The following is a 17,216-nucleotide window of genomic DNA, read 5'->3' as shown; positions in this document are numbered from 1 at the left end:
GCCATTGTGTGAGAAACATCATAGGTCTGCGTTACCTGTACGAAGTACAATACTTGTGAGTAGTACCATCTTGTGTGGAACACCATGAGTCTTCGCTACTTTTGATTAGTACCCCAACATGACAAATACCATGGTTCTACTTTACTCACGACATGTACCATTCTGAGGGGCCTTAGACCTGGATTTTGGACCCCTGTAGACATCAAGCATCCTCGATTCAGGATTGTGCTTTATAAGTGGTCCCTTGGTCAGTAATACTATTATTTATGACCTTTTTTGAGTTGGATCCACTGTTTTTTTTTTTTTTTTTGGGGGGCTCATGTCCATCCATTCATTCTTCATGACATTTTTTAAAATTTTGGTCGGTGGATGATTTTGAACTTTTTGTTGTCGTTTCATTTCGTACCATTAGGGACCGATGACCTCGATGTTAAGCCCTTTTAAACAACAAGCATCATCATCATCATCATCATCCTTTCTAATCTAAACAGTATAACAGCCACTGTTCTCCTACCAAGTGCTAGCTACAGCTACAGATGAAGCCTGTTTCACAAGGAATGGGGTGTTAAATATCCATGGGCTGTCTGAACCCACCTACAATTTGACTGGGACATTTTCAGTGCGATTTACAGTGAATATGTGGGCCTAGTATCATTGGCGATTTGATTATTTATTTATTTAGCTTATGGTACAAGTTAAGCTGCGCACAAATTGAGTAACATGTGAAATCAAGAAATAATTTACAAAATAGAATAAATATAAAAAGTCTAGGTAAAACATAAAGTAAATCGAGAGAGATATGTACAAAACAGAAAAATAGAAAGAAGAAATAAAAAATGCTGTAAAATATAAGTAAATACATAAATTAACAAATGTAACATGAAAACTAAACTAGGATGTCCAGTAGTTGGAGCCATTGAATAGCCGTTGTTGAAGCTGTCAGGAGGTTGTCGATAGTTCCGCGGAAGGCTCTGTGTGGGCATCTGAAGGTGATGTGTCGCATTGTCTGGAGTTCTTCACTACAGTCACAGCTTGGAGATGGTCGCAGGCCCCAAGAATGCATCGCAGAGCCGCTTCTTCCATGTCCAGTGCGCACTCTATTTAGTGGGACCCATACACTTCGTGGGAGATGAAATCTGGACAGGGGCTGCATAGGGTCAAAGATCGTTCTCCATTCGTCAGCGGCCTTAGCAGCCCATTCTTCATTCCAAGTTTGCAGTCCACAGTGGTTTTCTTTCATCAGTTTTTGAGCCAGCAGCAAGGGAGGGTGTCTGGATTTCAGTCGGGTTGAAGCGATTCTTTGAATGTCTTGATGAATTGGAAGTGATTTATTGGCCTGTAATTTACTTGCTTCTCGGATGAGATTGTTCATGTGGCGTAGATCTGGAGGAAGGATGTTGTTAAGGACTGGAAGCCAGTGCAGTGGGGTTGTTTTCATGACACTGCTGATAATTTGCATTGTCTGATTTAGGATGGTGTCAATTTCTTGGTGTGGGCGCTATTCAGCCAGACGGAAGAGCAGTATTCAGATGTTGTATACACCAGACTTAAGGCACTGTTGCCACTGTGGATCCCCATGTGCTGCCAGATAGCTTAGATAAGATGTTGTTTCTTGTACTTAGTTTGACTGCAAGGTTGAAGAGATGTTTACTATATGACAGTGTCCAGTCCAGTGTTACACCGAGATATTTTGGGTTTGGGTTGTACGGTAAAATGCTGTCATGGAGAGTAATTTTCAAGGTGGTAAGAGCCAATATGTTACTCAGATGAAAGCAAGACATTTCTGTTTTGGTTGTGCTAGGTGTCAGGCTCCACTTTTGAAAGAAATTTGTCAGTAAGCAGAGATCTTTCATTAGCATGTCTATCCTCAAGGCTGTGAAATGTTGTATGTTGCGTGGCTATGCAAATATCATCGGTATAGGCACCATTTCTGGGATGTCTGTGAGATGAAAACTGAGTAACAAACAGGCTAATATGGAACCTTGCAGGTGTCCATTATTTAGTCTTCTTGGTTTGCTCAGGGTATTGTTCATCACCTGCCTGAAAGCATGTGATTGATAAGATTTGTAGCGTTTTTACACTGTAGGTTTTCAGGAGTTTATACATTAACCCGCCCCTTCATATAGTGTCAAAAAGCAGCCATAAGATCTTTGAACACTGCACTGGTTTTTAGCTCTCTTCAAATCCAGCTTCAATGAATGTTGTCAGAGCAAGTACTTGGTCTTCGCAACTTCGTTCTGGTCTAAAGCCAGCTTGTTCTGCAGGAAGGATCTTGAAGATGGCTGGACCCATTCTGTTGTATATCAGCCTTTCCAGTAGCTTGTAGGTTGAGCTTAATAATGCTATGGGTCTGTAGCTTTCGGGAGCATTGGGCAGTTTTCCAGGTTTCAAGAAAGCAATGATCTTTGATCTCTTGAACTCCGGTGGCAGGTGTCCTTAGCGTTGGATGGATGAAAAGAAGTCAGCAAGCCATTTCCTAGTGTTTTTATCACAGTGAATGAGGAACTCATTATGGATGTTGTCAAAGCCTGGTGCCTTTTGCATTTTGCAGCTTTGAAAGGCTATTGTTACTTCATCTGCGGTGAATGGTAATGCTGGCTCCGGTATAGAGGAGCATGATTTTCATGGTTTTCGCAGGTCTCTTCTAATTGTTTTGGAGTGTGCTTTGTCTGATTTAGTCCTGGACATCTGAATGATTCGGTCTGCTATTCTGTCTGGTTTGACTTCTTGAGTTGTTTGTGGTTTGTGGTAATGGCCTCCTAGTTTCTTTAGAAGGCTCCAGGCTTTTTTACTTGAATGCTTAAAGTCTAGTTCCTCAACCATTTTAGTCCACCTTTCCCTTCTGTCCTTATCCAGACTGCTAATGAGATCATCTGCAACTTCTCTCTGACCACTCTGTAGAAATTCTTGGTACAGAAGCTCACTAGTGTCGCTCCAACATGGTATGTCCTTTTTTCGAATCCCTCTGGGTATGTGTTTTTGGGCCATTGAGATTACCATCCTGACGAATATCTGGTAGTTACCAGGGATGCGAGCAATCCATCGGATATTGCTGTCTAGGTCTTGAGAAAATTGGTCCCAGTTAGCTTTGGAAAAATCATTGTGGGTGTGATGAATTTTCAATGATTGGTATCTGCATTCCTACTTCTAGGATGATTACAGATATTGAGCCCTATGTAGTACCCATGCGACCGACAGTTTCAAATTCCCTAATAATCCTCAGAGATGATCTACTGGCATACCTTGAGAATGTACCATTTTAAATGCACTTGAACATGTACTTTCTTCATGATGGTGCACTGTGGAATAATGGCAGAGGCTCACGTATGACCTGGTCTAGAATTACAATTTCGGCCTATTCCAAATTATAGCACCACAGTTCACTAAATAACTCAAAATTCAACCCTGAAATGAGCAGTTTCTTAAGAAAAGCTTCTTCCTCTTCACTTTTATTAAATTCAACATTCATTTTATTTCAAATTAGCAGTCAAGAGGGGGTTTCTCCTGTGGCTAGGAGGAAAAATTTGCCTCCAAGTCAGATAGATTTCTCCCCCGCCAGTGTAGTGGATTGAAATTTTCCAACTCATCGGGTATTCCTTGGAAACAGATGAGTTTTTGCCCTGGAACTTTCCACTCTTCCCCCCTTCCCCACACCCTCCTGAAAATAAAAGTGTGTTCACGGCACACAGCTGTCTGCAGCATGGTCATTCCAGCTCTGGAATTTTGTACTGATAGATCTGCAGCATACTAATGTTCCTTAACAGTGAGAAAATGTGTGGGTTTTCATTTGATCGAGTATTTCATATGATAGCATTGCTTTTAATCGCGACATTCCTACTGGTGTCATTGTAATGACCTATGTTGATTTCAATTGGGAAACCGCTAAGGCTGTCTGTTTGAGGATGCCATTATAATGAAAATTCCCAACTTGATTGTGACTGATGGTAGGCAAGAGTGCCTACCATTACAATGAAAATTCCCTAACCCAGTCTTCACATGAAAAAGACGTTTGGTGTCTTCCCCGTTGTGTTTCTAGGGTAACGTTAAGAGCTATGCAATTTAATACAATCTTACTGACAACATGTACACTACCCAACCTAGAATTCTGTATACAGTGTATGTAGAATTCCATAGTGAAGCACGGGTACGTCAGCTAGTCACAATATAAGGCATGCATAGAATAATTGCATGTACTGTATATCTGCAATCACATTTCTGTATATCGATACGATATCGACAATGCCGTTGCATAAACGAAGTAGTAAAGCAGATTACTCCTAAATAAGCAGATTCACTGGGAAAGGAGAACATTTTGGGTCTTTTAAATAATCCACCTTGTAACACTTCCATTCCTGTTACAAGATTATATCTGTAATATTATTATTATTATTATTATTATTATTATTATTATTATTATTATTATTATTATTATTATTATTATTTTGTTGTTGTTGTTGTAACTATTACTATGGTTCAATTCAATTCTGTAATGATTATCGCTTGCTTGATTGTAGTTGATTTGTTATGTATATATGTGTGTGTAGATTAACATTAAAGACATGTAAAGTGAGAGTTGCTGTTTGATATCAGATGTGGAGGTATTGTGTGAAATAACTTTTGACATTGCAACATTGTGCAATATTGTTAGCGTACAGTAACTGCCGAGTCATCACTCTGTCAGTGTGTGCTTTTAGCAATGAGCTCAATTTTTTTGGGAAGTTCCTAGAGTGCCCCAGGCAATTTCAACATAGTACGTAATATTTGGAGCCGAGTGGGAGTAACATATTTATTTTTGGAGATTACGTAGGTGTGTCAGCTAATGGCTATATAAGCTAGCCGGATATTATAGCGTCAGTCATTTGGGTGAAGGAGTTGAACGGAGAGACTTGCCATGAAGTCATATCGATGGAGACTCTTGCCATGGAGTGTTGTAGTGAGATGGTAGTGAGGAGTCATTTGGATGAAGGAGTTGAACAGAGAGACTTGCCATGAAGTCAGTGGGACACAAAGCCTTGCCATACGGCGTACAGCTGAGATGGTAGTAATCAGTCAGGGAGATGGAGAAGCAGCAGTCACATGGATACTTAGTCGTCAGTCACTGTATGGATTGAATGTTCAGAGTGTGTTTCGTATATCTGATCGGTTGAATTTTTGTGTCAGTACAGTGACTTTTAAAGATAAAAATTTCATTGTTCTGTATTGAAAGTATTAACGTTAAAATTGAATAATTGAAAAAGAGGTTCAACCTATTCAATACATAAGAGAAAGAAATGTAGTGATTACATTCTTATTTAATAGTAATTAGAAATGGGACCGGTTTCGACCCTAGTCCAGGTCATCGTCAGCCGTTCAAAACATAAAAAACATGAAAAACAATGCATATGAAAAAGAAAAAGATTAAGTGAACTCTGGATCGGTATAAGATGAAATATAAAATGATGATGGGGGTAGAAACTGTGAGTCACTTAAAAGAAAACAGTACATAATATTATAAATGGTAGTACGGCACACGCAATGATAGGTAAAGTCTCACAATGTTTATGAACAGTGGAGAACGGTCAAATGGGTCAGTTTTTACACACTGTCAGGTACAAAGTCACAACACTATCGAACAACATATGAAGATCTATAAATATGTTGAAGTCGAAGAAGAATAGATTTATAGAAGCAAACTGCCAGCTCCTGGTGATCAGCGCAGCACACTCAAGGTCACCATTTGTCAACAAGATGGCTTGGCTATGGGCTCACCAGCTTCTGGCATTCTTGCTGAAATTTACCTCGACTTCTTAGAAAACACAAAAATTAATAATAATAATAATAATAATTTCTCCAACATCCTCTTTTGGGCCAGATATGTCGATGACACATTAGTAATTTTAAATGAGGAATCAACCAACGCAGCCTCTACACTTCTTCATCTCAACAACTTAGACTCTAACATTAAATTCACCCTCGAATCAGAACACAACCAAACTCTTAATTACCGGGCGAGTTGGCCGTGCGCGTAGAGGCGCGCGGCTGTGAGCTTGCATTCGGGAGATAGTAGGTTTGAATCCCACTATCGGCAGCCCTGAAGATGGTTTCCCATTTTCACACCAGGCAAATGCTGGGGCTGTACCATAATTAAGGCCACGGCCGCTTCCTTCCAACTCCTAGGCCTTTCCTATCCCATCGTCGCCATAAGACCTATCTGTGTCGGTGCGACGTAAAACCCCTTGCAAAAAAAAAAAAACCTCTTAATTTTCTAGACTTAACTATCACTAGACATCCTTCTTCTTTATCTTACAAAATTTTCAGAAAACCAACCCAAACAGCAACCACAATACGACAAGATTCTTCGCACCCTCAAGCTCATAAACGTGCTGCTTATAACAGCTAAATTTTTCATGCCTTCAACACCCCTATGTCCAAAAAAGATTTAAATAACGAATTAAACACCATCCGCAACATCGCTAATTTCAATGGCTTTAACAACTCCTTCATAAACCGCATCATCAACAAATTCAAACACCGCCCAAAAACCACTTTATCTAAAGACACAATAAAACCAACTGCTTTTTTCCACCTTCACTTTCACTCAGGATGCTTATAAAATAACTAATATTTTCAAAAAACATAACATGAAAATTTCTTTTAGAACTAACAATAGAAATCTTGATATCTTACACAACTCTAAATCTCTAAATAAGTCTAATGCTTTTTCTAAATCTGGTGTATACAGATTCAAATGCAACAACTGCGATTCCTCCTACATCGGACAGACTGGCCGCAACTTCAATATCAGATACTCTGAACATATCAACGCCATTAAATACAACAGATTCTCTGCCATAGGACAACACATACAAGACTCCAAGCATAGTTTCACCAATATTGACAATGACATGAAAATACTTAAAATCATTAACAAAGGCCCCCTCTTAAACATTACTGAAAATTGCTTTATCCACCTTGACCAGTACTTCAACCCTAATTTCAATTTAAATGACATTTCTGAAAAACCCTACATCCTTTTCGACTTCCTAATTCTTCTTCTCAAAAATTCCAAATTCCAAAACCCCAATTCTATTTTCCATGCCTTACAAAGTTCCTACCCACATTTTCTACCTCCAATAACCCACCCTCCTAACCCACCCTAAAATTCCCCTCCTTCATTTCCGTATCTTATCCTTTCTCAACAAGATTTAACTTCAATTTCTTTTATTCTTCTCTTATTTCACTATCACTCTTCCTCTATTAATTTATTCTGCCTTTTCTAATAAAATAAAAAAATCCACCCTACCTTCATTTCGGTTCTCCTCATTCAAATTTTAACTCTTGTCTTGCGCCAACTTCGACTACTTCAATCATGACCTAAATTTTTTCATTTTAAAAAATAGCGCACTGTGCATATATGTTTTCATTTGTTTTCCGATATTGCGCTTTTTACTATATTTTTTTCTCTTTACAATTGTTTTTTCAAGTCAACTGTTTTCCAAGAACTCAGCAGGAGCACAATTACTCATTCAATTATACTGAATTGCGTTGTATATATCTATATATACGTACTTAACTTCCCGCAACCGAGGCAAATACTGGATCTTCAGGATATTCTCCATTCTACTTTGGCGTTCGAGACCACAGCGCATGACCTTGAGTGTGCTGCGCTGATCACCAGGAGCTCTCAGTTTGCTTCTATAAATCTATTTGTCTTCGACTTCAACATATTTATAGATCTTCATATGTTGTTCGATAGTGTTGTGACTTTGTACCTGACGGTGTGTAAAAACTGACCCATTTGACCGTTCTCCACTGTTCATAAACATTGTGAGACTTTACCTATCATTGCGTGTGCCGTACTACCATTTATAATATTACGTACTGTTTTCTTTTAAGTGACTCACAGTTTCTACCCCCATCATCATTTTATATTTCATCTTATACCGATCCAGAGTTCACTTAATCTTTTTCTTTTTCATATGCATTGTTTTTCATGTTTTTTATGTTTTGAACGGCTGACGATGACCTGGACTAGGGTCGAAACCGGTCCCATTTCTAATTACTATTAAATAAGAATGTAATCACTACATTTCTTTCTCTTATGTATTGAATAGGTTGAACCTCTTTTTCAATTATTCAATTTTAATGTTAGTACAGTGACTGCTAAATATTGAGTTCGTAATCTATAATTTTCATTTCCGTATTGACAATTGCACAATTAAAAATAGGAGAGGATTTCCACCAATCAATACTTATTTATTGTATATATTAAATTACAGGACCGGTTTCGACCTCATATTCAAGGTCATCTTCAGCTGAACCATACATACATATTTATATAATGAAGCTTTGATTAAGGTTGTGGTGTTGAAGGAATGCCATATGATGATGATGTACATTTAGTTACATACAAATGGGGCACGTCTTAGCGTGAACTGGCGTATATGTCATTCTGTACAATATTGCAACTGTATGTCTAAAATGTTGAAGGTCTTAAAACTAGTGTATAAAACACGTCTTTTCCTAAACTAACTTATATATATGTACAAGATAAAAACAATATATAAAAACACTTCATGCATATGAACATTCGTTCTTGCTTGGTGGTCAATACATCGACTAACTTCCGTATTTAAGTCTTATTCACAGTTGTGCACTTCAGCTGCTATTCTTAGAGTTTGTAAAATTGCATGGATAAAAGTTTTGTCTTCCTGTGCGTATGTGAGATAAAACACTTTCAATTTAAAATAGGTGCCAAATGTATGGATGAAATTCAAGTAAAATATGTTCAGCTCTGCTGTGTGTGTTGCCCTTTTATTAGAACCAATTCATGTTGTCTTTTTGGCGTCCGTAAATTTGGATGATATTGGTTTCAAAGTAGTGGCTCCTTTCCCATTTGTAGCTGTGCAATGATGTTATGTTTATTGTTGTTGGTGTAGCTGAGTTGTGTTTGACGTGCGAGCTTGTAATACAAGCTCGCACGTCAAAAGCTCGCACGTCAAACACAACTCAGCTACACCAACAACAATAAACATAACATCATTGCACAGCTACAAATGGGAAAGGAGCCACTACTTTGAAACCAATATCATCCAAATTTACGGACGCCAAAAAGACAACATGAATTGGTTCTAATAAAAGGGCAACACACACAGCAGAGCTGAACATATTTTACTTGAATTTCATCCATACATTTGGCACCTATTTTAAATTGAAAGTGTTTTATCTCACATACGCACAGGAAGACAAAACTTTTATCCATGCAATTTTACAAACTCTAAGAATAGCAGCTGAAGTGCACAACTGTGAATAAGACTTAAATACGGAAGTTAGTCGATGTATTGACCACCAAGCAAGAACGAATGTTCATATGCATGAAGTGTTTTTATATATTGTTTTTATCTTGTACATATATATAAGTTAGTTTAGGAAAAGACGTGTTTTATACACTAGTTTTAAGACCTTCAACATTTTAGACATACAGTTGCAATATTGTACAGAATGACATATACGCCAGTTCACGCTAAGACGTGCCCCATTTGTATGTAACTAAATGTACATCATCATCATATGGCATTCCTTCAACACCACAACCTTAATCAAAGCTTCATTATATAAATATGTATGTATGGTTCAGCTGAAGATGACCTTGAATATGAGGTCGAAACCGGTCCTGTAATTTAATATATACAATAAATAAGTATTGATTGGTGGAAATCCTCTCCTATTTTTAATTAAATATTGAGTTGTCGCAATTCAGACTAACAGTTATCAGTGAATTACTTGTGAAGTTGATTGTGAAGTGTGAATCTAATTTCAAGCCATGCTACATCTCGTCAGTGAAACGAAAAGGAAACATAACCAAATTAGGCTTGAGACACCTACAGCAGACACTAACTCAAAGGAATACGTCGTAATTACACTCAGTGTTGAAGGTACAGTCAAGTGAACAGTTAGGGATAAATATTTTGTATAATTTTTAAATATCCAGTCAAGAGGAATTCAAATTTAATTCTTTAATTTAATTCTTTCAGTTGTAATGATTATATTCTAATCTGTTTAATCACAGCAAGTCTTACAATTTTTTTGACATAATTTTAAGAATATATATTGTCCTATATCAAAGTAATCATTTTATCTCAATGAAATGAAATGAAATGGCATATGGCTTTTATTGCCGGGATGTGTCCAAGGACTTCGGCTCGCCAGGTGCAGGTCTTTTGATTTGACTCCCATACGCAACCTGCGCGTCATGATGAGGGTGAAATGATGATGAAGACGACACATACACCCAGTCCCCGTGCCAGGGGATTTAACCAATTCTGGTTAAAATTCCTGACCCTGCCGGGAATCGAACCCGAGACCCCTGTGACCAAAGGCCAGCACGCTAACCATTTAGCCATGGAGCCGGACTTATCTCAATGGTAGAATTAGATAACCTCAAATTTAATGGGGAAACAAAACAAGAATCTCCTATTCCTAGGAACCTATATGGTATGTTGTAAAAAGTAAGCTTATTACCCCACACCCTAGAGATATTGAAGACTCTTATTATTATTATTGCTGCATTAAGTTGTAGCTGGCGCCCATCAAATATTGTATGTGTAAGTAATCAGGGAGGAACTAAGTGTGAGTACATAGTCCAACAATTGAATATCTTATTTCATGAATATGTTAATATTTTCCATTCTAAATCAAAATTCTTCATCTATATATTGTTACATGTATTTGTGACTATTTGGGAAGTTACAACCCGAACTCCAGACAGTGCTCTAAAACGAAGGACATGTCTGGATAAAAGAGGATGTCTGGTTACCCTAGGCATATCGAACATCTAGTGTCTTGGGCATCCTCAGTATACATTCAGAAGTGCCCCCAACATTTCCACTGTCATGTGTCATGCTGTCAGGGTATAGGTCAACATCATCAGTGTGTACCTTGAAGTTTTACAAACACTCATTATGTGTCATAGACACAAGACATGATGGTCACCCGTGTGCAGTGAGTGCAGATGTGTTTACAAACATTCATCATGAGTGTGACATAAAGCAAAATGGAAAATGTTGACTTTTGTCCTTGTGGACAATAAGCGGATGTTGATAGCTGTATAATATTGTGGTAAATACACTTCCTGGTACATCCTTCAAGTTTTTTTGGTATAACTTTCCCGTACACTCTATATGTTCCTTATACTGGTACCATTTAATTAATAATTGCTGAGTATTTCTAGAAATAGGTCATTAAATGTTTTGATCTGACAATCCTGTTGTTTTCCACCTTAAAAAACATCTACTATCTGAAAATGCATGCTCAGATTTATGTAGAATATTTTGCACTGTCTGTCTGTTTTGTATAGTCAGTCAAAAAAACGAAAGAGAAGAATTAGTTTTTGGTATTGTATGTTCCCCACATTTAATATTTTATCAGGATATAATTCAAAATATAATTCACCTCCCTTGCAGATACAAGCCCTGTGGCTATCCACAACAAACATTATATCTATAGGTTCAGTTGTTTCTGAGAAAAGTATCTGCAAGAAATTTATGCAGTACCATATGCTTGTCCTGTTTTGTGTTTTGAGTGACTGTAAATATTTCAGTGTTTTAGTTTGCCCTATGAATTGCTCATTTTGAAATAAGATGCATGTTTGAAAGATTTTTTGCATATCTAATCAATTATGTTCCTTTACAGATTCCATGGATAGTTTAGAAAAGCGGGTGAAATGCTTCTTCGGAAATGCTAAGAAAATGAAACCTTCTGACAAGGATAATGAATATGAGATAATACGAAAGGATTACTACAAAACACTGGAAGATGCAGGTTGGAAAATATGAATAAGAAATAATTATCATTTATTATTATTATTATTATTATTTATGGTATGTAGACTAGTAACAACAACAACAACGAAAACCAAATGTATGGTTGTAGCACAGTCATGCAGGAATCTTCACCTTGAAGTCAATGGAACAGATATTCAGCAAGTACATTTACTCATCATCATCATCATCATCATCATCATCATCATCATCATCTTCATTTCCTGTTTCCAGCTTCCTGGGTCAGGTTGTGAGTCAAGGACCTCCATCACTGCCTGTCTCTCCACCATTCTTCTCCCTTTTTAAGTACATCTTCTGGTTTTCCTCCCCTCTTCTCTATGCATTCCCACACTGAATCTGTCCACCTCTTTTGGGGTCTTCCTCGTGGTCTCTTTCCTGTTAACTTCTCTGAAAAAGCTTATTTTGCTCTCTCTCTTCTTCCATTCTCATCATATGCCCATACCACTTTAGCTTTGTTGCTTCTATTCTATCTTGAAGTTTTAAGATTCCTGTCCTTTTCCTTATCTCTTCATTTCTAATTCTATCCTTTCTGGTCTTGCCCTTGATACCTCTTAGGAATTTCAGCTCCGCTGCCTGTATTCAACTTTCCTCTCGTTTTGTTGTAGTCCACGATCCAGCTGTATAAGTTAGTATGGGTTCATAATAGGTTGAATATAATCATTTCTTACATTTCTTCGGGACATCTTGGTTCCATAAAATACCCCTTACACTCTGGTAGAAGCTGTTTGCTTGTTGTATTCTTTTCCCAATTTCCTCGGTTATCTTTCCATCTTCTGTGATCACAATTCCTAAGTACTTGAAACTTTTAACCACTTCCAGAGTTTTACCATTCAGTTTTAACTTTCCTCCTCCTTCCTTCCCCTTGTCATTACTGTTGTTTTACTTTTCTCTGTGCTTACTTTCATCCCAAATTTTTCTGTCTCTTGATTCCATACATTGACATGTTTTTGCACTTCCGTTTCATCCTCACCCCATATCACTATATCATCTGCAAACAACATGGCTTTTATTGCCTGTCTTCCCAATCTCTGTTTATGTTCTTATGAATTTCATCCATGGCTATGATGAGTAGTATGGGGGATAGTACACTTTCCTGTCGGAGACCAGTTTCAACTTTAAATCATTTTGTTTTTCCTATTCTAGTCTTCACACTACTAACACAATTTTTGTACATAGCTTTTATCATTTGCACTTCCACTCTGTTAACTTGTTTTTTCTTTAGTGTGCCCCATACCACCTGTCTGGGCACTCTGTCATAAACTTTCTCAATGTCAATAAATGTCATCACTATGTCTTTTCCAAACTCCCATCTTTTCTCCATCATATGTCTTAATGTAAAGATCAGGTCAAACGTTGATCTGTCTTTCCTAAAATCATACTGTTCTTCTTCCATTTCTCCTTCTAGCTTCCTCCTCGTCTTCTTTCCAATACTCTCTCAAATATCTTAGCTACATGGGAAATAAGGGTGATCCCTCTGTAGTTATTACATTCCTTTTTATCACCTTTCTTAAATATCAAGATAATTAAACCCTTTCCCCGCTTCTCTGGGATCTTTCTTCCTCCAGATTATTCTAAATAATCCATACAGCCACTGTAGCTCTGTTGGTCCTGCTGCTTTTATCATTTCTGTAGTTACCTCATCCACTCCTGCTGCTTTACCGCTCTTCATCTTTTGTATGGCTTCCTCTATTTCTAACATTGATATCTCCTTTCCTTGTTCTTCTTCTTTCTCCATTGTTTCTTCTTGCTCCTTCTCATCTACCAGTTCACTGTATTTAATATTTAGCAATTCTGAGAAGTATTCTTCCCATCTTTTTAGTAACTTATGTCATCTCTTTGCATCAATATCTTCCCTATTTCAGTTTTTACAAATTTTGTATCTTCCCTATTTTGTAAACTATTCTTCACCAAACCATACAAAACCTTTTTACTTCCCTTTATATCCTCCTGTAAAGTTTCTGTGAAACTTTCCCAGCTCTTCCATTTCTCTTCTTGTACTATTTTCTTACATAGTTTTTTGGTTTCTTTATATTTCTGCCAATCCTCTGTACTATTGCTGCCTATCAACTTCCTCCAAGCCTTTTGTTTTTCTTTAACTGCTTCCTTTACCCTGCTGCTGTTCCACCAAGAAGTCTCCTTTTCCTTTTTCCTCCCTGATAGTCTTCCACAGGTGTTTACTGCACACTTTACAAAACCATTTCTGAAACATGTCCATTCCTCTTCCACACTGTTCACGTTATCTTTGGGAATTTCTTTCTTCAGATCCTCTTGAAACGTTTCCCTTATTTCTTTCTCTTTTAACTTTCATCCCTTTATTTTTCTATTAACTTAGTTATTTTACCAAGTCTTAATTTGGCTACCACCACTTTATGGTCTCCTTCAAAATCTGCTCTTGGCATTGCTGTCACATCTTCCATTTGTCTACGTTTCTCCTTTTCCACCAGAATAAGATTAATAATTGTCTTTGTCTTTCTATCTCCCCAACCATATCTAGTTGTTTTTTTTTCCAGTTCTTTTTTCTAAACCACGTATTGCCAACAATTAATCCATTTCTTCTACAAAAATCTATTACTAAATCTTCTTCTTCATCTTGGTTTCCATAACTGTAGGGGCCAATTATCTCTTCTTTTCCCTGTCTGTCTGTTCCAACATGTGCATTCATGCCTCCCATTATTATAACCTCTTTGTCTTCAATGCAACTTTCTATAAACTCTTCTAAACATTCATCTGCATTCCCTGATTGAAGTGTATAAACCTGTATAAAATCCTTGATTTTACTCTCAAGTCCAAGTCTAACTCTAATTATCCTGTCACTGATCTGGTCAATTTTGTCCGCATATTGTGCTAGGTCTTCTCTCAATATAACACCAACACCATTTGTTGCCATCTTTCCTCCACTCCAATATAATCTATACCCTTTCTTTAATTCTTTTTTACCTTTCCCCTTCCATTTTGTCTCACTTATTCCCATCATTGCTCTGTCTTTCTTCTCCATATACTCTATCAGTTCTTCTACTTTGCCATTCAAAGTCATGACACTGATGATACCGATTCTTGTGATGTCTGGTAGCCCACTTCTCACAGTTACCCCAGAGCACCAGGAACTGCGCGTCACTTCAGGGTGACGCTCTAGCAATTTCTGAGGCCTCGATTCACTCGCACTTAATTTTTAGGCTGTTTGTACGATAGGTTTGCCACTCCCAAAGACATTTTATTACCTTCTGCCAAGTTCAAATTAGGCTGCCCCTAACATGGAGTCAAGCACCTTTTGTAGCCGCTCCTCTGGGGTACAGACGCTATGGGTTTGCCCCTTTTGCCATCTCCACCATATCGAAGTCCATCTTCTCCGCCGTAGATGCCGTTATCCTATTACTAAATCTCCTTCTTCATCTTGGTTTCCATAACTATGGGGGCCAATTATCTTTTCTTTTCCCTGTCTGTCTGTTCCAACATGTGCATTCATGTCTCCCATTATTATAACCTCTTTGTCTTCAATACAACTTTCCAGTTCTTTTAGTAACTCTTCTAAACATTCATCTGTATTACCCTGGGCAAGGGCCTTCCATATTTATGACCCCTGGAGAGAGGGTGTCCCTGTATTTTAAAGACCCCAGGAATTGGGCTACCTGTTGGTCCGCAGGTTGTATTGGGTATTCCAACCAGCCCTATGTACTGTAGGGGCCCTCTATCCGCCACCTGGGGACGCGCTCTGTAGGGGTCAGGTTCCCCAGGTTACTTATTGGAAGTTAACCCCACCCACAAAGGCTGAGGTTATTTGCAGGTTGTTTACTTACCTAGGCCAAAACATCATGGAAGATGGTAGATGCTCAACTCGAATCAAAGGTTGGATAGCTCAGGGGACACCTTGTTAGTCTGGACCTATTCCAAGGCCAATCCAGCATGGGTAATCCTGAGCTGGCACAGCCCTTAGGATCAACAAGCAAGTACCAACACTGATATCAAGGTCATGATATCCCTAGAGGGGGGGGGGGGGGGGGGGGGTTTGCGAGCTGAATTACAAATTTACATTCTTTGTGAGGCACATACTCATTGCCTCTAGTGTACACTGCATGGTTTTCGTATATGATTGGAAGAAATGTTCTTTACAAAAGTAGTTTTAAAATTGGGCACTTTTATATAACACTTCACAAAATTTTACCTTACAGAATTAGAACTGCATCAGATTGGTAACACATTGACACAAGAACACAGATTGATCTCACATGAGATATTTAGTAAATAGTGGCACAGTAAACCATACAACTTAACAAGGAAAGGCAGCACTGTTATACATATTTAACTGATGTCACACCAAGTGAAACCATTTGTCATTATCCATTACAAAACGTAATATTGCGTATATTAGTAGGCACCTGAACTGGGCATGTAAAGCAGAAAGTTTTCAAAAATGATTTCCTCAATAAGGAGCTTTTATATGCTTTTATGGGAGTATTTCATAATTAGAATTTACGTTTTCTTTAGTGGATGAAATAAATTTTAAAATATGCTCGGATTAAAATGTTCAACATTGAGGATTTAAAAATTAAGAGCAATTATTTTTGTGTAAAATGGCAGGTAGCTAGCTGAAAAAAGGACAAGCAATTGTCCTAATTTCGTAGCGCTACCCATCCACACATTGGTACTAGTTCCTTTTCTAAACTAGAATAATTGAAGGCTCAGTGAAACAAGAAGCCCATATTATTCAAAGAAATATTATTTTGTAACTTATGGTGATTTTGTATCAAGTCTCTCTAACATGCGTGAACAAAGCTAAAGAAAACAATGTGTACCAATAACAGTAGAAAAAGACAGGAAGATAAAATGGGACTATTGCAATTCAGTTAATTGTAATAGTTGAAATGCAATAGTTATACCCCTCACCTGGCTGAATTACATCAACTGATATCTGTCTCCCCAGCAACCATAGTCCATCTACAGGAATGTCGTTTGAGCTGGACACAACACGACTATGGTGGGATATCGTCTTCATTTCAAAGACAGAGTGGCTGTGGATGGTAGGGTGACTGGGAGCATTTGTACCCTAGTGTGCTCTTCAGTGACGAAGTGTCATTCCGTACTCAGCTGGACAAAGTTGCAGTTCGTACTCCGTTGCCAGTAATGACAATAGTGTGCAACGTGTACATTCAACCAGACTACGATCTTCAAATGCATGAATACTAGGATTTGATTGCTCAGTTATCTCCTCCATTTCTCTTGCTGGGAGTTGTGAACACCCGTAAACACCCTCTGGGGTTCTCCATCTTCCTGCACTAGGGGGGGAGGATTTTTGAGCGATTGATCAACCAGTTCAATCTTTGCATGCTTACTATGGGGGAATCAACACATTTCAGCAGCACACATGGGACATTCTCCCACCTGGATGTCACCTTGTGCAGC

General features: G+C 38.0%; 1 protein-coding gene across 1 annotated transcript in view; it reads left to right on the top strand.

The window, feature by feature from the left end:
• Positions 1-17,216, top strand: part of Ing3 (Inhibitor of growth family, member 3) — a 103,721-nt gene that overhangs the window by 17,561 nt on the left and 68,944 nt on the right. The window contains exon 3 of the mRNA XM_067136328.2: positions 11,671-11,799. Within this exon, the coding sequence (XP_066992429.1) occupies positions 11,671-11,799 (129 nt within the window). The remainder of the gene's footprint in view (positions 1-11,670; positions 11,800-17,216) is intronic.

Source organism: Anabrus simplex, chromosome 1, assembly GCF_040414725.1.
Source record: "Anabrus simplex isolate iqAnaSimp1 chromosome 1, ASM4041472v1, whole genome shotgun sequence".
NCBI lineage: Eukaryota > Metazoa > Arthropoda > Insecta > Orthoptera > Tettigoniidae > Anabrus > Anabrus simplex.
This window is presented reverse-complemented; position numbering and strand designations above follow the sequence as displayed.